Source organism: Penicillium verhagenii (genome assembly GCF_028828195.1).
Source record: "Penicillium verhagenii strain IBT 33310 chromosome Unknown utg000007l_segment0_segment0, whole genome shotgun sequence".
Taxonomy (NCBI): Eukaryota; Fungi; Ascomycota; class Eurotiomycetes; order Eurotiales; family Aspergillaceae; genus Penicillium; species Penicillium verhagenii.
Window position 1 is genome coordinate 2,780,943 of NW_026643171.1, and position 27,302 is coordinate 2,808,244.

At 47.1% G+C, this 27,302-nt stretch overlaps 9 protein-coding genes across 9 annotated transcripts; 3 read left to right on the forward strand and 6 right to left on the reverse strand.

Moving 5' to 3' along the window:
* Positions 1-3,078: 3,078 nt before the first annotated feature.
* N7466_007695 (SAM and PH domain-containing protein) lies at positions 3,079-5,698 on the forward strand (the record flags this gene model as incomplete). Its single annotated transcript, XM_057167084.1, has 3 exons — positions 3,079-3,081; positions 3,137-3,322; positions 3,404-5,698. The coding sequence occupies 3 exons, from the start codon at positions 3,079-3,081 to the stop codon at positions 5,696-5,698; spliced, it is 2,484 nt and encodes an 827-aa protein (XP_057020125.1).
* A 1,321-nt stretch (positions 5,699-7,019) lies between these two features.
* On the forward strand, positions 7,020-10,860 carry N7466_007696 (NACHT and Ankyrin domain protein; the record flags this gene model as incomplete). The annotated part of the gene is made up of 6 exons (XM_057167085.1): positions 7,020-7,408; positions 7,472-7,536; positions 7,604-7,798; positions 7,856-7,880; positions 7,943-8,503; positions 8,562-10,860. 6 exons carry the CDS (start codon positions 7,020-7,022, stop codon positions 10,858-10,860), a joined length of 3,534 nt encoding a protein of 1,177 aa, XP_057020126.1.
* Positions 10,861-11,152: 292 nt separating this feature from the next.
* N7466_007697 (autophagy protein 5) lies at positions 11,153-12,226 on the reverse strand (the record flags this gene model as incomplete). The annotated part of the gene is made up of 3 exons (XM_057167086.1): positions 11,153-11,556; positions 11,612-12,044; positions 12,107-12,226. 3 exons carry the CDS (start codon positions 12,224-12,226, stop codon positions 11,153-11,155), a joined length of 957 nt encoding a protein of 318 aa, XP_057020127.1.
* Positions 12,227-16,798: 4,572 nt separating this feature from the next.
* N7466_007698 (sugar porter family MFS transporter) lies at positions 16,799-18,589 on the forward strand (the record flags this gene model as incomplete). The annotated part of the gene is made up of 3 exons (XM_057167087.1): positions 16,799-17,335; positions 17,436-17,837; positions 17,915-18,589. 3 exons carry the CDS (start codon positions 16,799-16,801, stop codon positions 18,587-18,589), a joined length of 1,614 nt encoding a protein of 537 aa, XP_057020128.1.
* A 223-nt stretch (positions 18,590-18,812) lies between these two features.
* On the reverse strand, positions 18,813-19,937 carry N7466_007699 (hemolysin III family protein; the record flags this gene model as incomplete). The annotated part of the gene is made up of 3 exons (XM_057167088.1): positions 18,813-18,992; positions 19,060-19,290; positions 19,392-19,937. The coding sequence occupies 3 exons, from the start codon at positions 19,935-19,937 to the stop codon at positions 18,813-18,815; spliced, it is 957 nt and encodes a 318-aa protein (XP_057020129.1).
* A 496-nt stretch (positions 19,938-20,433) lies between these two features.
* N7466_007700 (uncharacterized protein) lies at positions 20,434-20,694 on the reverse strand (the record flags this gene model as incomplete). The annotated part of the gene is made up of 2 exons (XM_057167089.1): positions 20,434-20,585; positions 20,607-20,694. The coding sequence occupies 2 exons, from the start codon at positions 20,692-20,694 to the stop codon at positions 20,434-20,436; spliced, it is 240 nt and encodes a 79-aa protein (XP_057020130.1).
* Positions 20,695-20,857: 163 nt separating this feature from the next.
* N7466_007701 (uncharacterized protein) lies at positions 20,858-21,807 on the reverse strand (the record flags this gene model as incomplete). The annotated part of the gene is made up of 3 exons (XM_057167090.1): positions 20,858-21,215; positions 21,271-21,381; positions 21,437-21,807. The coding sequence occupies 3 exons, from the start codon at positions 21,805-21,807 to the stop codon at positions 20,858-20,860; spliced, it is 840 nt and encodes a 279-aa protein (XP_057020131.1).
* Positions 21,808-22,388: 581 nt separating this feature from the next.
* Positions 22,389-23,448, reverse strand: N7466_007702 (putative esterase; the record flags this gene model as incomplete). The annotated part of the gene is made up of 3 exons (XM_057167091.1): positions 22,389-22,908; positions 22,963-23,054; positions 23,119-23,448. Coding segments are annotated over 3 exons (942 nt in total), but the record flags the coding sequence as incomplete, so codon positions are not given.
* Positions 23,449-24,163: 715 nt separating this feature from the next.
* N7466_007703 (proline-specific permease) lies at positions 24,164-26,636 on the reverse strand (the record flags this gene model as incomplete). The annotated part of the gene is made up of 9 exons (XM_057167092.1): positions 24,164-24,343; positions 24,407-24,620; positions 24,689-24,777; positions 24,847-25,447; positions 25,505-25,565; positions 25,623-25,658; positions 25,737-25,827; positions 25,883-26,036; positions 26,122-26,636. The coding sequence occupies 9 exons, from the start codon at positions 26,634-26,636 to the stop codon at positions 24,164-24,166; spliced, it is 1,941 nt and encodes a 646-aa protein (XP_057020133.1).
* Positions 26,637-27,302: the final 666 nt, after the last annotated feature.

The window sequence follows — 27,302 nt, forward strand, 5'->3', positions numbered from 1 at the left end:
TGACACCAAACCTGGACTAAATTTGGGATCATTTTTTGCAGGGGTCTGCTTCCTGTTGGCTGATATGCACGAGTGGATTGGGTCGTCGCCCGGGCCCTCATTTCTAGCAGCTGGGTAGGATTTGTGATGGTCTCTTCATTCATTGGCCGGGGCCTGCATTGAAGATAGTATATCTCGGGATTTAATAGGATACTGGAATATGTGACAGTTTGTTAGTTCGACAGACCATTTTGCTATCACATTGTCTGTGCGCGGGATCCACATTTCTCCAGCCATTTGACTATCTGATCGGCCCCGCGAACACCACTAGAACATTTTTGTATCTCCCCAACTTCTACATGAACATTCTAAAGAAAGCGATTTCAAAGACACCAGACACTATTGACCTGTAGGGAAGAAACCGTTAAATGAGATTTGATGTAGACCGCCAAGTTGTTCGTGCTGGGACCAGTCGCTTTGCACCAGATTGTTGGTCACAGTTGGTGATCAGAAGCACATATGGTGGGATTAGATCGTGACGGGGCGGCAGCCGATGCATGCCAAGCTTCAACTTCAGGGATATGATTGGTGTACTCCCCTCAAGCCCTCAGCGGTTCGGATCCATGGTCGTGCAGAACGGGAGCTCCACGGCCAACCAACACCCCTAGTACGGAGCGGGGGAAAAGCCTTGACCTTGGTTGCACTGCAACGTTTACGGACGATAACCCCTTAATTAGCAACAATTAACCGCCAAACTAGCCATAATTGCATTATGTATGGACTAACTATTCCATAATCACTCAATAAGATCCATAAATCAATCCCATCTAAGGTTGAATTGCTATTAATAACTAATCGCAAATCCCTCACTTAGGAAAAGAAAAGCTAGTAAATTAACCCTATATCGATCCGTATTCGGACTATTGTAGTTAATAAGTGCTATTTTGAGAAAATATTCCATAATTAGTATCAAATATGCCCGTCTGGAAGGAGAGGTTTGACCTGTTGCATAATCGCCCATTGAAATGTTACATCACATTGTTGGTAAAAGAGATTTCAAGGCTATTTTGGACCTCGTCATCTGATCTGACCTGACTTCTTCCTCGTTTCCAGTTGAATTGCGATCGGAGCAATGTGCGTGCCGCTCATAATTGCAGTAGGGGCTAAGATATCCAATCCAGATATAGATGTTACAGAAATCAATCAATTCAAATGTTGATGATACCGTCAGACCGAATGTCCACCTCCAAACTTCTAAATGATATGTGTTCGTCATGCCTGAGCTTCTTTAGGATTGGAGTAAGGCAACGAATTGAAATTACATCCAGAAAAAATTAGTCTCATATACTAGGTATTCCAATGACCATGGATCGATCCATCTCAACATTTTGTTAAGTCGGCAGGCTCAACATTAGGTGGTACGGTCGGTATGTAACTATTAAGTGCCTTGAGTAGGTAACACAAGCCTAATCAATATTATGTACACGACATTTCAAAGTTCAACATTCCAAGATCAAAGTAATGATACATATTTGAAAATCCAGTCCCGTCTCCATCTTCATGTTGGAGAATATCACATTCGATTCTAACCTATATCCTACGCCGGGGGTTTTCCAAGTTTCCATGCGAAAATGACTTCAATGTTGGAACTTAACACTCAACAGATATATCATTGGTAAAATATTTTTCCTACAATGTATCGATTAGTCCGTGTATACGACCTCGGGGTTTTCGTTCGAGATAACCCTGGAGGAATCATGCCCAACAAGAATTTTCCAGAAAAGAAAAAAGTGCCCAATGAGCACGTGTCGTAGCACGTTTTTTTTTCTCCGGGTACTCCATAATGTATGCAGGTCTGAGGGAACATGGACTAGTCTAAGAACCAAGTAACTAAGCGAATCTGCGGTGAGACGGCGTTGAAAATCCGAATTGTAAACTATGACCAGTCCACTTCGCAATATGGCGGGGGCGTCCTTCCGTGCCAGAGTTCCCGCGGTAACAATTAACAAATTCAAGGAACCGTGCGTGCATCGCAGGATTATTCTTGAACTTTCGCAACATGGCGAGAATTGAGACACCCGAAAAATGCGTAGCGTAGATTTGATGCACCGCTAACGCATTAATCACCAACAACTCATTCCACGCGCTGGCATTGAACCGCCTAAGATTTGGATTGTTGGTCGGCACTAATCCTCCTCAATTTCTCTATTTCTGGAAACATCGTGACGCATGTACTCAGGAATGAAGGCTAATTTCAATTTTGTTCTAAATTTATCGAAAATTAGTTTGCCCGTTTTTGATAAATTATGTCTATTTTTTTCTTCTTCTCGTGTGTGATCAGCAACCGGCCAGCTGCCTGGCGCTAATGTGACAAGAGCTTAGATGTAATTGGTCATAACTTCCAAAATGTCAAGTGGGGACTTTCTAGTCAAGTCTTCAGAGCCTATCGATCCGTGCCGAACGGCCATCACTGCAGTAGCGTCATTTCCACACTCCTCACATCTAGTCTTTTCACCCCCTCTCGCAGGATCATCCCACGCATGATAATTTTGGATCCGTGCCCTTAGCTTTAATCTCTGTCCAACGAAAGAAGAGAGCCCCTCTTTAGGAAAGCCCGAGCTTTTCTCAGGCAGCCAATCACAACGCTTGCCAGGCCTGGGGACAGCTTTTTTCCAACCGTTCCCTAGCATCCCTAGTCGCAAGTCACCCCATGCAAAGCCATACTCAATCCGTCACATCGTTCCCACTGGCTGAGCTCCTCTTCTAGGTTATTTTTGAACGTGTGCTTTTTTTGGAAACACCGGGTTTTGTGAACTCTGCTCTTACTTATATCCAGGGCCCACCCCAATTCAAATCTATACCGTACTTCAATCGTTTGATTATATAACTTTACAAATATAGTATTTGATATACTATCTAACAATTTATCACACCGCAGACGACAACTGCAATCTATTGAGAGCCTCACTTATTACTTCCAGGCATCAAAGTACTTCGCTCTTAGCGCCCATTGCCAGAGCCTAGAACTTTGCATGCAAATCGCCCCTTGGGGAGAAATAACACCCTGACTATACTCACAAACAAATTATCATGCTCAAAATGGTACGCTAATACTTTTTCCCCGCTTTGATGCCTTCCTCCCTAACTGAGTCAATAGGCTGGTCAACGTGATCACCGCACTGCACTCAAATACCTCCGATCGAAGGTCAACGGAACATTTGCATCCTCAAAGCCCATTCGTCCAATGAGCCCGCCATCAGTATCGACAGAGATATTGGATACAGACATTGACTCGGACTCTCAGCCTGATTCTATGGATGACTCTTCACGTAGTGTTCTCTCGGTATGTACCTATCTAGGAGCTCCACAATCCCAAAACGAATCGTGCAACAGGGACTGATATCTGGGATCAAATTTTGTGTAGCTCGACACCTCAAGTGTGACAACCGCCTCAACTCCTGATGATGTCAAAACCCCTGGTTCTACCGGGCTTACCTCCTTTCACTTCCACATCGATGACAACCCAATATCAGGTCCAGAGGGACCTCATCTTTTTCGCTTGTCAAATGGATCTATGGAAATCAAGTCTACAGTTGAGATCGATTTGATTTTCGGTGATGAGTCGGATGCAGACAGCGATGTCATTCCTTACAATATCCCCACATCCACCTACGAGCCTGGCCGAAGCTTTGAACCTGCGCCAATTTTTGAACATGGGCAAACCTTTGAGCCTGGGCGAAGGGACACGCCTGTTCCTTGTGTTGCAAATCCCAGAACTCCGCTTCAAACCGTGCTCGAAGACCCAGCAGAACCCGATGGATCACAAGTGGTGAACTGGAATCCTCAAACTGTTGTCAGTTGGTTACAGAAGATGAATTTTGATGATGGTGTTATTGAGAAATTTTTCATCAATGACATCACGGGTGCAATTTTATTGGAACTTGAGCAGCAAGACCTAAAAGAGCTTGACATTCAGTCATTTGGGAAGCGCCATCAGTTGATGGCCTCTATTCGGAGCCTCCGCAACGGCACTTATTCGAATGTTTCAAATCCAAGTCTTGGTTCTGAGCCCGTTTCACGGGAGCCAACCCCTAATTCCATGACAGCAGAAGTCGGCGCTAGAAGCTGCAATGCGACTCCAGTTGGTTCTAGAAGCTGCAATGCGACTCCAGTCGCCTGTGAGGCGACCTCGCCTCAAACAGAAAACGACGAATTTCCCTCTCGCCGTCAACGGCGACGTCGCCGCGCAGGAGCTATTGGTCCCAATGATTCAGTATCCATTGTTGGGATTGAGCAATTGTTGCCTAAGGTCCATAGATGCTCGAAAGGTGAAGAGTGCCGCAAATGGCAAAAGCAGCACGCTCGAGTCACCCGCTTTCCTCAAGATGCTTCTTCTGAAACTATGGAGGATCCCATAGTCACAGCTGGAGACACTGGAAGCCCATCATGTTCTCGAAACATGGTAAAATCTCCAAAATCGGAAGTCACTCCCTCAATAGTCGCATCCTCTCATGCTCTTGGCCCAAAACATGTGTCTGAAATGCCAATTTCTGAAGAACAACTCGATGACGTCGAGTCTCGAGATCCCCAAGAGAACGTGCGTAACTTCTTGAATTTCCAACGCCTGAGCCGATTACAACCAGTTACCGACCCCGCAACTCCCCCAATCGATGTTTTCCCGTCTCCCGATGCCGACTCTCCTGGCTCTCTTGCCGAGCAACTTCGCAGCCTCCCCAGACTTCGTATTCCGAGCAGTCATGGTCTATCTCCGAGAAGCGCTGGCGCTCTCTCTGGCCAACGCACCATTACCCCTTCTGTACTCCGGAAAAAGGAAAACTTTCAGCCGCCCACCACTGCACAGGTCCCAACTCCCTACACAGCCATCTTCTCACCGTCCGATTATTATCGCCAGGATTCCCACTATGGACTGACTTCTCCATTTTCCGAGGTGGATGTTCCTATGACTGCAATTCCATCCGGACCTGTTGAGCGCCGCTTTTCACAATCGGTACCTCCAGATATGCGGTTTGGAAACTATATGCCTCACAGAGGAGCTGATCCAATCGAACGACCTGGGTCCACCAAAGATAATCATAGACGCAAGATGTCCCAACCCTATATGCGCCGTCTCGATGAGGGACGCATGATGTCGCCCATTGAGACTCCAGAGGATCTGGAGCGAACTCCACGTGCTGGCAACTACCGATACCACCCATTTAGCCCAACAGGTGAACCCAGCGATGAAATCATCCACAGCGGATGGATGAAGAAGCGCAAGACAACTCGTCTTTTCCGCCACGAGTGGAATGAGCACGTATTTGCTCTACGAGGCACGCAGCTTAGCATGTTCACCACTGAGCATGATGCCCAAAATAACTGGAAGGCTCTCGAGCACATTGATGTCGACGATTATGCCGTGGCTTGTTCATCCCTTGCCTCCAGTTCCAAATTGACCGCCGCATTCAAGAGGACTATCTTGAAGCGTACGGATGACACTCGGGGAGGAACAGCCTTTGCCTTTTCGCTGATTCCATCGCCCACGAGCATGACTGCAGTTGAGAGGAAGACGCTATTCAGCAACGGTCTCAAGTCGCATCACTTTGCCGTTCCCAACGGCTATGATCGCATTACATGGATGCGCGAGGTTATGCTGGCCAAAGCTCTTCGCCGCGGCCGCGAAATCGGTGCCTCCATGAATATGAACGGCAATGTCATTTAAAGACTTTGCGCTCCACACATGAGACGACACACCACTTATATGATTTTCTTACTCTCTTTCCCTCATCTTATGCTTGCACAATATACCCTCTCATGTGTTCCCTATTTTTTATTACCGCTTTTAGCATACACCCTACGAGCTTACGACTTTCCTTCTCTGTTTCATCATTGGTGGCACTGGAAGCCCCAAGGCGCTTTTGTTTATAAAACTAGTGAGTTGGCTATAAGCCTGGCTATCCGGAGCTAGATTCAAACCTCGCGGTTTAACAACATATACACCTAGCACTATAGTGTTCAAAATACCAATTCAGAGCTGGTTCTCATTTAAATTGCCTCCTGACATTCCAGTAATTTAGTCACAGTGTAGATATTCTCCCTAATTTACCTGAGTACCAAATCCACATTCAAAGACAAAATTCCCAAATCAACCTTCTCACCAAAACCAAGATAATAACCTTGAAATTTTGGGCAGCTGTTTCTTAGTGCTAATCAGCCCCCTCACGTTCATGGATCGACTCTGTAGCTAATTAATTTCATATGCAAGATGCCTCACCGCAAAAGGATCTGTACGGCTCGTTTCAACTACTGTGACTCGCATCACGGATTTTCAAGGCCTATCCATTTTTCCTACGTGATTGTGGCTGTCATTGGTGATCACTAAATGCGCGATTTCCCATGGGCGCTAAATCGTGAACGGGCACTGGTGCAATACTTGGTCCGTGCTCCTCACGGTACATAGCGGGGGTGATCACGGTGCACAGGATCCACAGATCCACAGCTCCTCTTAACCAAAGAGGACTCGCCCTAAGGAATTGTTGGTCTGGTGTCCGTGGCCGATTTCTGCTTAGCGCTGTGAACCGCAGCGTGTTATGCCAGAGTCTCTTAGCGGACGAAGATTGGCGTGATAGTAAGCCACCTGTTGGTTGAGCACCTTGATGTAACTGGTTACTGGCCAATCCAATGCCGGCGCTGTCAACCGTCCGGGGTCGACGTGTTGACCACACAGACCTAGCCGCCCCCTCATCTCCCCTCGTTTCCGTCGGGTTGGAAGAAAAAAATTAGTGGAGGCTGGTTAAGGAACAGGATCACCCTACCGAATACGCCTTGCCCCTCGAGCCGCGCAGGCGCACGCACTGTGTGGGCGGACGTTGGTAACAGTCACGATAACACTGGAGATTTATTGAGTAAGCATGGACTAGTGCCGAGCTTGGAGTATTATTGAGTTTCGATCTCCTGATTCTTTTCTCTATCATCATCTTTGGGGCGACCGTCTTCTTTGCCTATTGCCTGACTCGCATCGATGTCTATAGTCGCTAGACATCATGGTGAATGTGTCTGCAGTTCGTGATAGCCTGGTTCAGGCCGCCCAATCCACGCGAGTTGCCATGCGCTGTTTGAATACCGGACGAGACTCACATGATGCTTCCATTCGATCGCTATCCCTCCTCACAGACTTATTAGACCTTCTATATCGCATAAAAGATGAAATCAGTTGGGCCGAGGAGAAATGGTTCGTTGCCGTCGGTCGCCTCCGGTCGCTCAGCGAGCTTCTCTCGTGGTTCAGGTTGAGCATGAAGTCTCTTGAGCTCTACTTCCAACCCGGAGGCGTAAGCCCCTTCTACTTCAGAAAACATCTCTTGGATAAAACCTATATTCCCCGATTGGAGCAATACAAAATTATGTTCCTTCTTTCTATGCAGCCCGATTCCGAGTAAGATTTCTTTGAGGCAAATATCACCCCATTTTCATCCGTTGGCCTAACAAATATACTCAGGGAGCGAACAATATTGGATAAGCAAATTCGAGGAGATTTAAAACGACATCGTGATGTGGAAACTAGTAAGCCCCTCTTCTTTATCTGTTCAATTATGCGTTTGGTTCTTGTGATCTAATCATACATTCCTAGGCGGCCTCAAAAACGACCAGCAGTTCGAAGATGAGACCCTTGGTCTAACGAGTCGACTATCCTCCAAACAGTACATCACACTTGCAGATCTCTGCAATCGGCGACAACAGGGATCATGCTCGTGGATTTTTGAAAATTTGAACTTCAGACAGTGGCTGATAGGAGGCTTCAGAACGCTGTATTGTATTGGACCTCGTGAGTCTGCAAGGACCCCTTGATGTATTGTCAATTTATACTGAGTTGTCATTATAGCGGGTGCGGGGAAAACATTCTTATCGTGAGTAGACTATTCTGGCATACTGGCCATTTTTGCATGGCAACAAGCTAACATTATCCAAGATCCACGATCATCGACTTCCTACAGAAGACCTTCACTTCGCCTGATGTTGCAACGGTCTTTGTATTCTGCCAGGGGGAGAGTGGGAAAGAGGGTCCATCCATAGACCTCTTGAAGACCATTCTTGCTCAGCTGGTGTTCCGAAAACGCAGTCTGTCCTATGCGACATCCTCGCTATACCACTCAGAAGCGATGAGATCGGGAAGTGCCTCCTCCAAGGCATATCAAAACGCCATCCGAGCCGAAATCAATCGGTTCTCCAAAGTAATTTTGGTGCTCGATGGGCTTGATACATTTCCGGATAAAGATCGTATCTTAGGCCGAATGCACAAGCTCCCACAGCACACCCAACTTCTTGTTACACTGCGAGAAATGAGTGGCGCAAAGCCACTTGATAACTCTGGATACGTGAGTGTTTTGGCACCACCTGAGGATGTTGGACTCTACGCTCTCGGGCGCATTAAGTCCGATAGTAGCCTCCGCAAGATCGTTGGAGAAAAGAATCCAGATCTCAAGATTGAGGATGAAATTCTCCATTCCGTGGTAGAAAAGTCTCATGGAATGTGAGTTTGTTTCCAAGATTCCCGGTACGATAACGTCATGCTAACAGTTTGAACACAGATTTCTACTGGCAAAAATACACCTTGATCTCTTATCGCAGTATAATGATCGAAGTCTGCTTGAAAAAGCGCTCACTAATCTTCCTGAAAATCTTGCAGAGGCATATGGGGAATCAATGAAACAAGTCGTCAGTCATAGCGCATCTGCAACCCGTTACGTTTACTGGGTTCTTTATGCCTTCAGGGCACTCTCAGTAACTGAACTTCGGAGTGCCGTTGATGACGATACCACTGCAAAGCCAGATTCAATGACATTCGAGCATTTCCTGCAAATCCAGAGCGCTGGACTCTTGACAGTTGATGCGGTATCTGGGAGTGTTCGATTCGTTCATCGAACAGCAATGGAATACCTCGAGGGCTCTGCGGCCAGAGTCTTTTTCCCAGCAGCACAGAAGGACATTACAGAGGCTTGCTTGTCAGCAATCAGTCCTGATGAAGTAGTGGATGATTGTTATCATAGTGATATGGGTCCATCTCGCATCATGAACAAAGGTCTTATCAATTATGCTGCGACTTATTGGGGTCTACATGCTCGAGAAGTAGATGAGGATGAGCAGACCTTCCAGGTACTGATCAAAACTTTCCTCAACAAGCTTCTTTGGAGAAGACCACCATTGGATTATGAAAGCGGAAGGGCACATGGCATGCCATCTGAACTAGGCCTGGGAAAATATCCTAATGACTGGACTGGCCTGCATTATCTGGCATTCTTTGGGGTTCCCGGAAAAGCCAAGCGGCTGCTGGAGCAGGGTGCAAATGTGAATGCTCAAGAGAACGCCTTGGGTGTGACACCACTGCACTGCGCTGTTTACCAGGGCAATGACGAAATGGTGGAGTTCTTGCTTGAGAAAGGAGGCAGTGTCAATGCAACCAACGCCTATGGTCAGACCCCTTTACACATCGCATCTATAAAAGGTCACCGCAAATGCATGAAGTTATTGTTTGCCGAGCATGTCGACTTTCACAAGGTAGACAACAAGGGTGATTCGAGCCTTCATTCTGCTGTGGGGACTGCAACCGACGAATCTACCGTTCCACTTCTGGTTAAGCACAAGGTGGACTTGGATTTACAGAATCCGAGCAATGGAAACACTGCCCTTCATATCGCCGTGCAATGTCGAAGGCCAAGAATTATTTTGTTCCTCCTGGAAAAGGGAGCCGCTATTGACATCGCGAATGACGAAGGCTACACTCCACTGCAATTGGCGGCCAACATGGATAACTGCGAGGCAATTTCTCTACTTCTCCAGCACTGTGCGCAAATAGAGGCGAGGTCACTTTCCGGCCCTACTGCCCTACAATACGCTGCATGGCAAGGGCATTGGATTGCTTTTGATCTTCTCCTCATTGGCGGGGCTGATATCAACGTCTGGAATAAGCAAGGGGAGACTTTGCTCCATGAACAAGCTCGTTATAGTGTTCACACGGGAGTTATTACCAAACTTCTGAATCAAGGCGCAAATCTTGAAGCTCGCACATCTCAGGGATATACGCCTCTCCAGTGTGCTGCTATGAACGGAAACAAAATTATGTTCCGGTTGTTACTTGATCGTGGGGCCAAAGTCGACGTCCAAACAGCAAAGGGTGAAACCATCCTCCACCTCACCCCACCGTCCAACCAGAACTGTCTCGATATTCTGAAAATGGCACTAGACGAAGGTCTCGATGTGAAAGCAGTGTCTTTCCAAGGCTGGACTCCGCTCCACCAAACTGTTTATACGGGAACAGGGGCTCCAGAAATTTCATCTGACCGCACTGCTGAATATATTCAACTGTTGCTCTCCAACGGCGCCTCGATAAATGAGTTAACAGCCTCAGCCGCTGCTGAGACCCCTCTCCATCTCGCAACGAAGTCACCCGTTCCACGTGCATCTCTTGTTGAGTATCTAGTTCAGCACGGCGCAGACTTGAACCCTACAAGCGGTGATGGTAAGACCCCCCTTCACCTCGCTGCTGAACGTGGACGTGAGCCAATATTCCGCATATTACTCGATTCTGGTGCCGATCTGGCTCTTGAAATCCCCACTGAAAAGCCTGGCCCAGTCAAGGGAGACATTGAAGAAAACCCCGAGGACTTTTATAAGGAAACCCCGATCACTGCTCTCGATCTTGCCAAGAAGAATCCATTTGGATCGCTGTGGTTCGATGAGGATGGGCAGCTGCGCCCTGTTCCCCAACGGAGTGGAAGAGACAGTGCAACGACTGTTTTTGAAGATGAGGATTCGGATGTCGCTGAGTCGGGTGTCACTGGTGAATCTACGCTGGTGGGAAGTGAAGCTCCAGCCGTCATAGACGTGTAGAGGATATGGTTTGGGTCTATTTTTTTTTTCATTTAACACCGATGGATACCCGCCTCTCTGGCTCGTTTTTTGATCTGGTGAGCTGAGAGATCATATTAGCGTGAAGCGATCAAGTTACGATATTCCCCATTAATAAGTGTTATCTTGTTTTAAGTAGTCTAGGTCAATTGCAAATTATTTCTCTCCCCCGAACCAGCCTATCTACCAGTAAAAGGATTCGGACGCGAAACGAAATAGAACAGAGCATTCGTTATTTGATGGGTTATAAGTTATGATTATAGCGGACGTAACTCTAGCCCATCATTCTCACAACGACATATGCCCAGCCATCCCCGTACGCAGAGCACCTCACCACTTCTTCAATGGGTGCAGACATAGGAAGTACCGCCCCATGTAACACAGGTTTCGCAAGAACTGGAATTCGTCGGCTGGGAAACAGGTTTGGAAGCAACGTATGTAATACACCCCCGACCGTCTGGGGCTGTGTACTCGGACTAGCCCGAGAATTCATAATTTGACTAGCCTGGATGCTCGACGTTGGTATAGAGGGAGGGAGTTGTGTCTGCACTACTTTGAGCAGCGGAGAATCCTCATCGGGCGGAAGTGGGAGGAAGATGCGGATAGGTACGTTGCGGAATGGTTGCGATAACGGAGGCATAAGGATATTTGAGATTCGCTGGTAGGAAGGAAGGTCCACTGTGAATAGTTCAAAGTCAACAATAGGTCTTCGTTGCGACTTTGGGATACTTACCATTCTCAACAGCCTTCCACAGGCCGGAAGAGTCATCCTTAGAAAGACTCATGATACCTTTCGCAGTTCCGTTGCGCATAAAATCTGCTTCTTTGACGCTGTTAATGAACGCGTCGTTCATGACCATACCATCTGTATCGAGACGGACGAGGTCTTCGACGGGCCAGTCACTGAAATGGACGGACAGGCGCCATGGGAGCGGTGATTCATTCTCTTGTCCATCGAGGTTTGGACTGTTACTCCTGCTGGCAGGGTCTGCACCAGCATAGAGGTCAAACAATAGGCCGATAGGATAGTGCCATTTCAGAGGCACGCCTTCAAAAGCGAACCAGCCTTCGTGGTGTTGAGAGTCGGGCTCTATCAACGACGTCGAGAAGAATGCTCGAAGTCTTGGTAGCAGCGAGGGGAGGTATGAAATGCGATGGCAGGAGATCTGGATATCATCCGTTAATACAGCATAGAGAGAGAGGTTAAGAGTACTGCAGCAATACATACAAGGTATGGATCAGTCTGGTCATAGACTCGGCTCTCAGAAGGCGCAAGAACGATCTCCAATGGTATCCTCCCATTCCAGATGCTTCGTTGGATGGCCACGGGTGAAGCCTGAGTCTCCATAAAGGGCTGTAGTGGTTCCCGGTTTTCTGTGTGGTATTTATAGGTGCTGGATCAACATCAGCTACTTGTCTGCACACAAAGGGCAGTCCACGAACCACTTATCAGTCTTCCGGTTGGTATGATCTACTGATACAAAGGTGCAAGGCACCTCTCATCAAACATCAAGGCGTCTGGGTTTTGACTGTCCCGCTAGTGTTGTAATCATTATTTGGAGAGGATTTTGTCATATAAAGCTCTTGCGGCCAATTCAACAATGATCTGACTCTTGTCAATGGTTGTTGATGATGTTTGGAGCGAATGTTGTGGTTGGCGGTCGGCCTTCTACACGTGATTGTGGGGAGAGATTCTGAGATTCAGGTACGGATAACAGCAGCATTTGCATCATACAACATACAACATACAACTCCAACCTACAGCTAACCACAACGTCTACTCAAATGCGGTCCCAGATATACTCAGATTCGATACACTTTCCTCGGTCGGATTCCCCCTTTTCCTCGCTAGCGCCTCCTCCGAGACCGTAATGTCTGCGACGACCGTCTTGACGCTCAGCAGCAGCTCCGCGATCCCAACCCCCGGACTCGTTCCCCACTCGTCATTCACCCCCTTAATGAACCTACGGCACTTTTCCGAGACTATCGTTTGTTAGAGCAGGGGTGACAGGTACCTCGGCTATCAACCATGCGCCACCGTTGCTCATAGTGCTCTTCCAGCTCGGGTATGGCAACACCCGGTCTTGTTGACCCAACTCCACACCGCGTCTCGGGTCGATGAAGTCATGTCGGATTTCTTGGCCCGGAACCTGCCTTTCTTGTACCTACGAACCGAGTCACAAAGACACATGAACCATCATTTGGACCCTGGTCGCAAACACTCGCCGCCTGAGTTCCACCCTCCACGAGGCCTTTCCCCACATGTCAATGTTGACGATTGCGATGGTTTCTACGGAGTAGGCTGCAGACTGGCGCTCTCTCTCTCTCTCTCTCTCTCCAGTTTGGCACCCGAGTCATGTTCGTCAAGGGAATTCTCGGGTTGTCAGGTCTACTCCGGGTCTTTGGTGAGGTCATGGGCTCCTTCTCCAGCTCTTGCCTTCCACTAAAGTTTGAGGTAAGGCAAAATATTTGTCTCGTAGTCGACGATCGTCGCGAGTAGGGCATCAAAGTGACGCGCCATCAAACTCAATAGATTGTCGGGTCTTCTTCTAGCCGGTACTGCTGGTGCCCAAAAACCTTCATCTCATGAATGATAGCTAGATGTACTTCCATTCAATATTGTAACGCAGCCTGTAAATATTGCACTCGTGACATCTATACGCAGCATCCTCCTGGACAGCAATGTTATACCGAAGCGTATGCACCGCCATCCATCATGCATACTAAGTACCAATGTAGAATACACGGAAATACCTACTACAAGAAACTACTTAAGTGCATACATTGTAGCAACGTTTAAATGATGGTCCAACATTTGAACCTTCAAACGTTGGACCTTCCAGGTGCCCAGGTGGGTGCTTCTAAGGTTCAAAATTAACATACTGCCTATACTCATCTATGTAAGTACATCCGCCCACCACATGTGCAGGATGGGCAACCTCAACTGAGGTCCACTATACCTCAGTGGTGCGTAACATACCTACTCCGTACATAAGAAGAATACTTGAACATTGAACTAGATATATCTATTTGTTCGGTCTGGATGTAATCTACTGGGTCAACTGGTCCATTTCTACCAACTACCTACCCAGGACAGGCATTCTGGTAGAACACAAATATTGATTGAACCCTGGAGTGTATACTAGTACATACTAGCAGGTAGTTACATACATGTCGATGCACCTCTGCTAAACAGTGTTGGCATCTGGACACATTAATTGACCAATTGATGCCCATGCGAACATTGTGCATTCATTTGAAAGTTTGAACCTTGAATATAGTTGACCTTTTGCACATGTGAAATACATCAATATATATCAATTCAATTGATACCAGCCATGTATGTAGGTAGGTACATACAATTCAATGTTGATTGATATACATATTTTGCATACTTCCAGCTACAGACATCTTTGAATGGATATATATCCCGACACCTCGAACTTGAGGACTCGAGCCCGGCGCTTCCAATCTTTGAACATTGAATGTTAGAAGCAGTCAAACGCTTAAGTGCTTGAGGGTTCAACATTCAACCTTCTTGGTATACACACCCAGTTCAAATGTTGTCCACACATACATGTGCATGCACATGTGCACTTCGAACACATGCAAATTGGAAATAACCATCTGAACAGGACTGGATACTGTATACATAATATATGGGAGGATGTTCAAGTGCTGTGCAGGCCTGGCGCTTAAGGTATACGTAGTAGGTACTTAGGTAGAATTACATGTATCGCCAGGTTGGTCACAGCTACTAAGGTTTCAATGTTCTATTCATTTGATGTTGATGGACATTGGAAGCAAGGTCTGCTACAGCAGTCAACTGGTTGGCCTTGGCAGGACGCCTCATGTGTTGGGATATCGTCTCTGTTGGGATTTCCGAAGCTTCCTACGAATTTTGATATTGGAAAGAAGGTGTATCTCGACTTGGAGTTTATGTACTGAATTGTATTTGATTTGGAAGAATTTGATTTGATTGATTAATCAACAAAGATACTTGGACATTTCCCAACCATTCCGGTGTTGCCGTAATCCAAGTTTGATGCTGACTGATGCTTACGGCTGCTTCGGCATCCCGGCCGGCGACCGATACACAACCACCACGGCAGGCTTGATAAGGTGTTACAACCCTATGATTCCAAAGTAAGCTTACTTCTCGGGCCGCCTCAAGCGAACCTCACCGGTGCCAATTTAGAGTGTTCAGAAAAAAATGGGATAGATCTAGCCAAGAGAAAATTCTGCTTTTCATCTGACTGAGAAAAGAAAAAATCTGCTACAGGTACGGACAGAGATTCAACCTAGCCAAGTGTCCTCACCGGTGATGACAATATACGGGGCCCGGCACACCGGGATCCACTTGGTGCTCACCTCGGTGTGGCTCTAATCTCAATAGCTATGTTTGCCCTGCGGGCCGATGCAGGTGGAAGAACAAAGAAAAGACGGAACAAAACAGATATCCATTTCAGTGGCTGACCTTTCTATGCCGCTTACAGCTGGTGAGATAATTTGATTCCCTGGCTCTATATTCTCCCGTTCTCACCGAGTTGTAAATTGAATATAAGCTTTACGCGCAGGGTGGCGTTGGGCGTGTTTTAACGGCCTTCAACCTATGACGATAAGGTCAGAAACTTAAAGGAAACCCCAGAGCCTAACATCTACCCGAGATCGGCTTGATGTCAAGTATGAATTCATTCTGGAGAAAAAATGCACGAGGTTTGGAGCCGAGTGAGTTTGGTATGGAGAAGACTTCTCCACGATCGTCGAGCCAATGGGGTGGCGGGTAAGAGGTTGAGAGTCAGTGAGAGGCAGGGAGAGTGGACTGGAGCTCACGTGACCCCTTATCGACCCTCCTCATAAAGTTTAGCGTGGGATTTTATCCTTTTGAATCTTTTTCAATCTTTGTTGGCTCCATAGAAGATTCGGTGGAAATCCGGTGTTGAGATGGTTAAGGGTTCTCCCCGTGGAGACCAAACCTTGGTTTACGCCAAGTGACGAATCTTTATGCACCCCATTCTCTTCCCCCCAATTGATATTGTAAATCCCCCCGGGGTTTACGATTAGGAAGCGGGACTTTACTGATCCCTTTTAGTAACAATCATAATTCCCCTATCCCCCTCCCACAGAAGGTTCTTGATCTCCACAATTTCCAATCCGTCTGATCCGGGGGACAAAGGATGTGCCCGACCCTCTTCCATGCACTATTACGCACATTGTGGCGAACCAGAACGTTCACCGGTGGAAGTCCCCTCAACCACCCCCCAATTCCCACTCCAAGACTTTCCAAGAAACCCCCATTCTTTTGTGGGCAACGGGTAAACTAAACATGATCAAAGTTTTTCTCCAAAAAAAAAAGTTTCATTGGGTTAAAATCTTTAACGATTGAAATGTAAGGTAGAGCATAAACCAGAATAAAAAAAAATCGAATGTTGAATTCCTTGTAAATGACATCAAGATGGGAAATCTGATTGGATCCTAGAAGAAATGGCCACTAACAAGGCAAAAACTGGCCGTTTAAAGGCATCAAAACCATGGAAGAAGTTAGGAAATGTTAGATATATACCAACGGCCATTCGTTGGCCCCGGCTGAATGTTTCCACCGGGGAAAACGCTACCCCGGGTCAGTGCTCCACCCCAGAGGAATTTTAGCACGCCTCCCAGGTCGCGTAGCCTCACTTTGGAACCCCATCCTCTGGGGCAGTATGGGGTTCTACGCGACGTAGGGTGTGGGGATGGTCAGTGAGAGGATTTCCACTCTCCTTCTGGTACCCACAACCCACTGGGGAACGAGATAATACTTAGCCTGCCTCCTGTCCCATTCTTTCTCTTCCTTCTCATCCATCTCAGAGTCGAAAATTTTTTCGCCTTCCCAACCCTCCGAAAAAATATTCCCTAGTAGCTGTTCAACACACAAACAGCCATGGGTATCCTCGCTCTTAATGAGGACAGGCCGACGCCTTCGTCCGTCTACAACTGGCGTGTCTACCTTCTCGCCGCCATCGCATCATGTGGTTCCAACATGATCGGTTACACCAGTGCCTTCATTGGTACTACGATTGATCTCACATCCTTCATGGAGGAATTCGGCACCGATAAACTGAGCTCTGCAGGACAGGACTTGGTCAGCGAAAATATTGTTTCCCTTTTCATCGCCGGTGCCTTCTTTGGTGCCCTTGCCACATACGGACTCAGCCACTGGATTGGCCGCAAATGGTGTTTGACTATTGCCTCCGGAATCTTCATTGTCGGTGCCATTCTCCAGGTTGTCGCTTCCAGCAAGACTGGTTTGGGTTGCTTATACGCTGGTCGTGTCTTGTCCGGTCTGGGTACCGGTGTCGCCTCTAACATTGTTCCTATCTACCTTGCCGAGTTGGCTCCTCCTGCCATTCGTGGTCGTCTTGTCGGTCTCTACGAGCTTGGCTGGCAAATCGGTGGAATGCTGGGCTTCTGGATTAACGTGAGTCAAGGACTTCTTACCCTTCCGGAAATCCCCCTTGCGCGGACCGGAAAATTCTTTTCTACAAAGAACTACGTTTACTAACTACCTGGCTTTTCAGTATGGTGTTGAGCAACATCTTCCTTCCGACCATGAGCAGTGGGTTATTCCTTTCGCCATTCAGTTGATTCCCTCTGGTATGCTTTTCCTGGGCTCCATCTGGATGCGGGAATCCCCCCGCTGGCTGTTCCTCCACGACCACCGCGCACAGGCCATGAACAACCTCTGCTGGATTCGCCAATTGACTCCTAGCGATATCTACATCACTGAGGAGGTTGCTGCTATCGATGCCGCTATCGAGGAGCAGAAGGCTACTGTTGGTATGGGATTCTGGCAGCCATTCAAGGCTCTCCGCGCCCGTCCTCTTCTCTGCTACCGTCTGTTCTTGGGATGCATGCTCTTCTTCTGGCAAAACGGATCTGGTATCAATGCCATCAACTACTACTCTCCCACCATCTTCAAGGTATGTTTCTTCAAAAAAGAAAATTCTTCCCGGGCACCTTGGCGCGTTGACCAGCAATACTAACTTAATTCCTATAGTCTCTTGGTGTCCAAACTGACACTGTCGACATCATGACCGGTATCTTCGGTGTTGTCAAGGCTGTCATGACCGTCATCTGGTTGCTTTTCCTTGTTGATCAGTTCGGTCGTCGTAAGCTTTTGCTTGTTGGTGCTGTCACCGGCTCCATCTGCATGTGGATCATTGGTGCCTATGTTTACATCGTTGAGCCCACCAAGAAAAACCTCACCTCCCTCGATGGCAGTGGTATTGCCGCTATCTTCTTCTTCTACCTGTGGACCGCCGTCTACACCCCCACCTGGAACGGTACCCCCTGGGTCATCAACTCCGAGTTCTTCGACCCCAACTTCCGTTCCCTGGCCCAGGCTTGCACCACCGCAAGCAACTGGCTCTTCAACTTCCTCGTCTCCCGCTTCACTGAGCAGATGTTTGCGACCATGGGATACGGAGTGTACATGTTCTTCGCTGCGCTCTCCTTCCTCGCCTTCTTCTTCGCCTTCTTCCTCATCCCCGAGACCTCCGGTATCCCTCTGGAGAAGGTTGACCGTCTGTTCCAGTGCAAGCCTGTCTGGCGCGCCAACAAGCAGCTCCAGGAGATTCTCCGCCAGGAGGAGGAGCAGTTCCGCTTCGACATTAAGGACCATGCTATCCACCAGGAGAACCAGGATGACTCTGAAGGCGCCGAGCGCGTCTAAGCATTTGGTTCCTTGGTTTTTGTTTTTGCTTTTATATTTCCTTTTTTTTTTATAGACTCATGTATAGATACATTAGAGCCGTACATAGACGCGATTCCTCCATTATGACTAAGCCTGACACGGTGTCACGCTGAATGAATGCATGCATATATTGCGATCCTTTTCACACAACTTTTCATCTTTCTTCATCTTAAATCTATACTAGAAAACAAATGTTTCAAGTCTAAACAAGTTTTACCCGAGAAGTTTCTCCACAAACACGATTGTGGTAGTTATAATCAAAAGCCGACAGGACCCCAACAAGATGCAAGACAGTAGCAATCACTACCAAAATATGAAAAATCTGATGAGAGGATCCGAGGATATCGAATTTTCCGGGACTTAGAGACTCCGGTATACGTGTCTATCAGCAGTCAATTGTTATTGAATTAATCTTTGTCAAACGCCACAATCCATAGTCCAGAACTGACCGTGTAAATGATAGCGCCGAGCCCAAGGAGCAAAACCTCAACAATATAATATGGAGCCCCAGATTGCCGCATCATCTGCCGAAAGCCGAAAAGCATAATTCCGTGAAGAAGAGGCGCGATGGCCGAAACGCCCATTGCCATGAAGGTGCCCACACGAAAAGTCCGCCAGCGGAGACCTTGGAATTTGGGATTAACTAGTACCATGAGTGAAGCTAAGCCGAGTATCCCGATCTATTTTCCCCTTCTGTTTAGTATAGAAGTTCTTGTTGTATATAAATCTCCAAGTTGAGCACTGGAGGTAGACGTAAATAATGGACTTGCTCTGTACATACCATGCCCCAGTATATAAACTTCAGATCCGACTCACAGTAAAAAACCATGTTGATTCCCGAAACAAAGTCGCCCAGGGTGAGGATGATAATCCCGACGAAATCAAACTGCAGCCAAGAATGACAAATACTCTCCGAATGGTTCATTAGCGTGTGGAAAGTTGCTGAGAAACCAAGACAGACCGTCGCTGTTAGGAGGAAGAAAGCAAAGATGATCTGGTCGTTGATTGGGGTATGCGGGTACCATATCTGGATATATCGGTAGAGCGCATACTCAGCAAGCAGGAATGCTACTGCGGGAATGAGATGGGAGTAGATGTTGATTGATTCATTGTGGAGGTAGAAGAGGCTGGATAAGGATTTTTGGGTGGACTTTGAGATGGGCCGGTAGCCTGAGTGAATGTGTGGATTGTCTGCGTACCATTCTGGGACTTCGGGGAAGGTCAAGAGGGTTTGAGGGAGTTTAAGGTTGTATGGTGGTGGCGACGGCGATGATCGTTTTGATATGTGAGGTGAGGGTTGTTTTCGTTGACGTGGTGAGGGCGGCATGGTGGGTTGATAGTGGTGTCTTGGGATGCGTGGGCACGTTGCTGCACAGGGTCAGATTGGAAATATGATGTCCCGAGTCTCGCGTGTTTGGCAATTGACCAGGGGCTGTGTGATGGATTGGACTTGTACGATGGGTCAATAGTTGAAGGAGGGGCTTGGTGTGACATGCAGATCAGTTACTGTGCGAGGTTGAATGTAGCGTAATGATCGGCCTATCACATTCTTGACTACCTGCATGAGATTTGTATCTGTGCTACTCACTTGCCAATATATTGATGTGATAGAGGGAAACTACCAGTCTATAAAAAGCTCATCTACATAGAATATTGATGATTGAAATATTCGGGTTTTACTTGAACATTTTGCATTCCAACATTGAAAGGCTGACATGGAAATGAACTCAATATTCTCAAAAGAAGACAGTCACATAAGATACTAACGCCTCCCCCCCGAAAGCCAGCAAGACAAATTGATTTAAACCTTCAAGTCAGATATTTTAGTTTGTATTTTCACTGGTAGGAATCATCTGTTCCTTCAAAACTACATGACAACCAAGTCGGACAATAGGCAAAGTCACAGGGACGCTGGAGGCTGTTGTTGCGGTAAACATACCAAGCAGCTTGTGCCTTGGGAGTTCAAGTTTAGGTTCTGTAGGACATAGAAGCTTACGCAAATCTTCATAGACGGCCAACATAGAAGCTGCGGTGTCCTCCTTCACCTCGAGGGTTATGAAATCCGGGGCACCCTCAACGTGCATATTGACTTTCAACTAAACGAACCAGGTTAACTGTGCACTAGGTATTGGATGGGCAACATATGACCCTTGAAGGCATATGTTATAGTACCGTGTACGTACATGAATCATGGCCCGTGGGTGAGAATTTAGCGCGTATGCTGGCATTGAACGTCCGATCCCGGGATCATGCATCTGGCGTGTCATTAGCTTTGAGGATCTTGAAAGTAAATGGGCAATTTGTTCTTACACCTTCAATCCAGAAACTATGGTCAGGTCCAGGAAAGGCTTCTCTCGCCTTTTCAAAGTCCTCCCACTTCAAAGGTCGAGGTTCGCAAAGTTTTTTACCATCGCACCAGTAGGTGACAAGGCCGGTGTTCCATGCCAAATCTCCGGACCGGTAAGCTGCCATAATGCCATTCACGTTTGGGAGCATCACGTATGGATCGTTATCCTTAGTCAAATTGGCATGCGTGATCTTGAGAACTTGCAGACGTTGAATTGTGGGCCAAGACAGACCCGCAGGCTCGGATGCAGTGATCGCTCTGGAAAGACATCAGCTTCTCTGTGATGTTAGGACAACAACTGGGGCTTTCTTACTCATTATCTGCCTTTTCTTCAAGCAAGCTCTCCAATTTCCTTTTGAACCGTTTGACCATGATGTTATCTTCAATTCTCTCCTTGCACCTCTCAATTTTGGCATCCAAATCGCTACACGATAATTAATAAGGTACGAAGAGTATTTTATCTGCACATTGAAACTCACTCGGGATGAAGATCAGGCTCAGATTCATTCCAGCCCTGCGGGAGCTTTGTAATATCGTCGAGCGACTCCGCGCCCTTGTGCTGCCACCGTTCATTGCGCGCAGGCATTGTTGGAGGAGCAGGAGGCTTGGATTCCCCGACGTACGAGTGATCAAATCCCTTTAATTCGACTTCAGGCTCGCGCTCCGGCTGTTTTTCCTTTGGCTCGGCTCTCTTGCTTCCGGGCTCAGCTTTTATTTTCTTTGGGTTGGCCGTGGCTGTAGACTCTGTCGCCTTCCGCTTTCCACTAGCTGCTCTAGGGGCAGCCCGTTTTCTTGCTGAGAGAGGCCCAGCATCCGCAGCTGGACTTCCTGATCGTGTGCCAGGTGACATTTTGAAGATAGTGGAGAGGTATGGTGAATCTTAAGGCACTTGAATAGTGAACGATGGGGAAGTTGATGACTTGAACTGAGCAGTGGCTCTTCCGATGAGATTATGTATAAGGAGAAAATTAGACGGAGACAACCTTGGAACCTTTGAGAAGAAGCGGATTCATTCAGTGTCAAATGAATTGTCTATTTTAAGACTTGATATTTCTCCAAGAAGCTTCTCAAGCCCTCTTAGAATCACATGACCATGTTTGTGTCAGTGCTTCTTCTTTGTTCTAGATAGCAGGCTGTGTCTCGCTTCTTCCTTCCTCCTTCGAACAATCAACATTCCATATTCATTTCTTTGCTTGTTCTTCCTCGTTAGTTTCTATGAAGCCCGGTCGAGGATATGAAAAAGGACCTAGAAATTGAGTTTCTTTGAAAAGGCCATGGGAAAACAGTAGTATATGGGGGTATAACTAATATCTAATACATCGTGCATGCAAAATGTTCAATGAAGAATGGGCTAGCTGGCCTCAAAGGAAAAGGAACACTAACTCTGTCAGCTTTGTTCGACATTGCAATCAAAGAATCTCGAAACTTACTCAACATCAGCTGAGCCACCACGGCAAGCAATATCCCCTGGTGAAATCGAGAATTTCCATTACTTGTATTGGTGGGTTGTGCAGGAGCCGTGTATGACGGCAAATTGGGATTGCTGGTGCTGTTGTCCAACGACTTTTCCACTTTACTTGTTATGGTGTAGCTGAATTTCTGGATCATATTCTCCTGCAACGCGTCCTCGATGGCGGCCCACCATACTGAAGCCATTCTCTTATAACCGGCGTCGTCTGGATGCGTTGCATCTGCCAATTCATCCACAAGAATGAAAGTGCTCATGTCCGCCAAGACGACTCGGTCGCCTTTGTGGCGACGCTGGGCAGCAAGGGTGCGATACTGGTCACTGATTAACTCCACCAAGTATGGCTGATCTTTGTTTGGCAGTAGCGTTGAGAGAATGATGGTGGTATTGGGAACCTTCTCAAAGAGCAAGTCTAAAAGAGTATTCATTCGCGATCCGGCCGTGCCAATTTTGTATCTTTGCAATGCGTCGTCGGTTCCAGCGCTGTTGTTAAATTAGTTTTCAACATTTCATTTGCCCGAGAAGGAATAGACTGACTTGATCAAGATCAAATTGGGCTGTTGGGGGGTAGTTTTCACGGCTTCTTTTGATAACTGATCCACTCTGAAGCCAAAATGTCCCTCGTTGAACTATAGTGTGCAAGAACCGCGTGAGATTCTATTATCGGATTCTTTGAAGCGGAAGATCACTCACGTTGTCTACCATCGTACCATTCCTTAAACTCCCGACCATCTCAACTTCCCAGCCCTCATAGCGAAGCTGCTGTCTAATATAATCGCGATAGCCATTATGCTGTGTTGAGCGATATCCATTCGTGATGGATGCCCCTAATGGCATAATTCGAAGTAGGAAAGGATCTTCGGTCCGCGATCGTAAAGTGGTGGTGATATCATGGTGATCGGTCGCGATTGTGCGACTTGGAATAGAATCTGCCAGGGAAACCGTTGCGACAAGTGGCGACAGCAAAGCAATGGAGAGTAAGCAGGCGCGAGCCATTGAATGGGTGGGTTTTGATGGTCGCATGGGGGCCGAAGGTGAGGAATTGCATGAAAGAAAAGAGAAGCTTGGAACCAACTCAATTCAAAAGCTCAGGGAAGAGAGCTTTCTATTAAAAAAAATCCAAATCTCACTTAATTCTTAACCCCCACTTGATATCATCCGACGAAACAGGGATTTTCAGGCCCAAATACTGGTTTGAGGTTAGTTTCCGTTCAAAATCAGGGGCTTAGCATGGCTTAGCTTACCAATAGAGTAGCCTGAGAGTAGAAAATCGGGAGCCTAGTTGATCTATAACTGATGCTACGTTCGGGGCAATTTAGCGTTTATTAAAGACCCATGGCGTGATAAAACCGCTGGATAACAACAACCAGCCCACTGGACGGTGGCTTCCATTAAACTAGATTAGGTATAGGCCCCCGACGTGGCCGAACAACTTCTCGTTTAGAGGCTCGCCAAGTCCCAAGAAGTGTAACCCAAGCAACACCCGACCTACTATTGAAAGTCATCATGATAGTCGTTCGGGCCGAGAGAGGCTAAAGTTTAGTGGAGGCGTTGCTGAAAATAAATTCAGGGTCCAAGAATTTATCTGGGGTGGCGATGAGGTTCAAATGTTTCATTTTCCCCCGTTGACCGTTGATTGGCTGTTCAACTTCGGTGCCTGATTTAGGGGCCGAAAGTTCAGTTGAACCTTGGAAGGCAAAATGTTTCAATTAGTGTACAATTGTTTCTTCCCCCATACCTACCTGGGAGTGTCCCCTCGCTCGTCCTCTGGTGTCTTGTCAGTCATTGTTGCTGCTCGCATCTCATGCAAGTCCCGTAAGATCGCAGCCACTCTTCGGGGACGTGACAAGTCAACAAAGGACCATTTCCCCCCGGAAAGCACCTTGAGCAAGATCCACAACCCAAAAAAGACCAGGACCTAGAAAACAATTTGATCAGCTGCCGTCAAAACTGTGAAAGCAAGGCATTTTATTTGTCTTACTGTTAAATAGGACGATAGAAAGGGCAGTAAATAGAATTCACCCCAAAGTGACGCCATATTCATCACCATGAGGACAGTACAGCAGCCAATAAAGGCTGCCCAGGCTAATAGTGGCTGATTGTGGCTGCGGTATGGATAATTGCGACTATTGCGCTCAACTTGAGCTACATCCTCTTGGTCAAGGTACTCTTGATGCTTGATGATGGTTTTGGTACTGGTGATGATTAATGAGTGGTCAATAACTAGTATTTTACTTTTGTTGAATTTTTTCGTCGCACTTACCAGCCATGGTATCGGATAAATGCGAGAGATACACATCCCCAAACAATCAATAGACCGACGGATGCCATCTCACTCAATACTTCAATAAACTACACAGGAGTATATTAGTATTTGAGCAAATCAAATGCCATCAGGCAAGTCCAAGCGAGGAAGTTTACCTTGAGAATAGAAGACTGGGCTTGACTTCCTTTAATAAGCTGCAAAAATGGCACCCAACAAAACGCCACCGCGGAAAAAATGATGGCTCGCCTGGGAACTTTCCGATGATCGGTCTTCCCGAGCATTGCCAAGGCACGTAAATGCCATTTCTGGCCCTTTCCCCCCTTTAATTGGCTGGTGAGGCCAAATAATGCCCGCGAAGAGATGTAGAGATTAGTGCCCGCGCAAGTTATACAGGTGAAAACAAGGAAAAAATTAAAAAGAGTCGATAGGTGTTTGATGCTAGTCCCTGCAGCGATCATAACAAAGGCAGAATTACTCCCGGGATCTGAGCAACCAGTATAGTGGTCATCCCAGGTCACCCGAGGCAGCTTGCAATCGGCAGCTTCAATATTGATACTCACGAGAAATCCGCTCACGGTGTATGCAATTGTTGCAAGAACGGAAATGTAGATGGCGGAAAACTTGACACCACTTCCGACCAGGAGGTTATTGGTGTTTTTACCATCTTTGTCGTGCTGAGGCCATTTTGCTTCCAAGGCAGACGCGGCCACAACTTCGACTCCAACGAATGAGAAAACTGCCGTTGATATGCACATGCTGTAATTGTCTCATATCAGTATGTTAGGGGTATGACTGATCTTGAGGTTGACTTACAACAATGCGATTGGCCAGTTTTTTGCGACAGTGGCATCGTAATGTATCGGCCGGGACCAATCTATAGAGATTAGTATGAGATCGAGTCTAAGTAATACTCCTGGCAAGATAAACGAACATTCAACACCAAGTGCGGCTCCAGTATCCGTTTTAGCTGAAAGGCATTAGTAAACTTCTTTCACGGAGTAGGATAGGTCTTCAGATAGAAACGAGTGAAATTTTGTGTTCTCACCTTCCCTGTTGATGATAATCAAAAAAATAAAAATTACTAGAAGGAACAAAAGCTTCAAGGAACCCGTGATAACTTCCAGAAGACCATAAAACTAGATAAGGCGGTTAGGACTGTTCTCGTTCGCGAAGTAGGGGTGATAAAACTACCTCGATCTTGAGCATATTGACAGTGACCAATGCTACAGGAACTGCTGTGAAAACGAGCCCCGCATGCACACCGCGACTGCTAAAGACATGCCAATAGTCGAGTTCGGCCGCTAAAGTTGCAAGGAGGGTGGAAAAGGACATAGAGTATGTAAACCTGCAGCGATAATTAACCGAGGTCTGACCTTCAAAGACATGATTGATTGAAAATGAGGGATATCTGAAGTCTGGCAGTTCCTTACCAGTATGCGATCCCAACGGCAATGCCCAATTCCTCATCAACAAATTTGCTGACGTACACCGAAAGAGCGCCGGGAATCGGCCATATGCACAACATCTCGGTTATGCCTTGCATGACAGACCATACCAAGCAACCAACAAGAAAGTATGACAAGACAACCGCGAGAGGACCCCCAAGCTCGAGAATCTGCCCACCTCGCCAGTAGAGACCGATTCCAAGCGTCGCGTTGATTGTGATCATGAATAGATGGATACCTTTGAGCATTCTTCTCACCTTCCTATCTTCTCGTGGCCCCACGAGTATTGTCTGCTCCGGTCGTCGTTGGAATTCGCCATCGTGTTCTGAGTTTGCGAAGGTTTCCTGGGTTTCCTGGGTTGAAGCACTTGGAGCATTTGGCAGTTCTCGAGGATGAGACTCGGGAATCAAAAGACCGGACGTCTGCTCAGCGAGCTCGATAGGTATGGACACTGCCTCTTTTTGCGTTGACCAGTCATCTAGCCCAAGTGGTGTCGACATGAGTGATGTGAATTCAACAGGTCGACGTGGGACCCCTGCCTCTCTTTGTCTCGTTGGCAGTAAAGAAGAGTTGTCGTAGACCCAGTCAGTCGGTAAACATGAGCCGCATTGTTTTAATCAGGGTGCATTCAAGAAGAGCCAGGAACGGCCCCGGGGTTAACATTCGTTCTGCAAGAACCCTGGCTCGCCAATTAGAGCGTGCACCTGGGTTTCGCCCGGGGAAATAAGTACATCATTGCTTTTTTAAAGGGGCGGGCGCATCTATAGGTGGATGGGTGTTTGAAATTTCCATTCTAAGACTACTGCTGCATTAGCACCAGCTTATCTCGTATTTTGGGGTGATAAGACTGCGCCACAGATAACACGGTTGTTCCCCTCTCGTTGGTCTCGTGCCGGAGACTTGTGACGTGTTCGTGTTTGCTTTGATTTCAGCCGCAGGCGCTGGTTTATGAGTGCCCAAGGAGTCCGCCATATTTGCTTGCAAGGGTTCGAGCCAGATTATTTCATCATTCAAGTATGCCGGGCGCAGTTGTGCAAGAACAGACGCGACAGAACACTACCACCCACTATCTCAAACGGGAAAGGCTCGAGGCGCGGTTGCGGGAACTGTTTCCTGATGTGAAAGATTTCAAGATTAGGGTTTGTGCTCATAAACCCGCTCGTTCC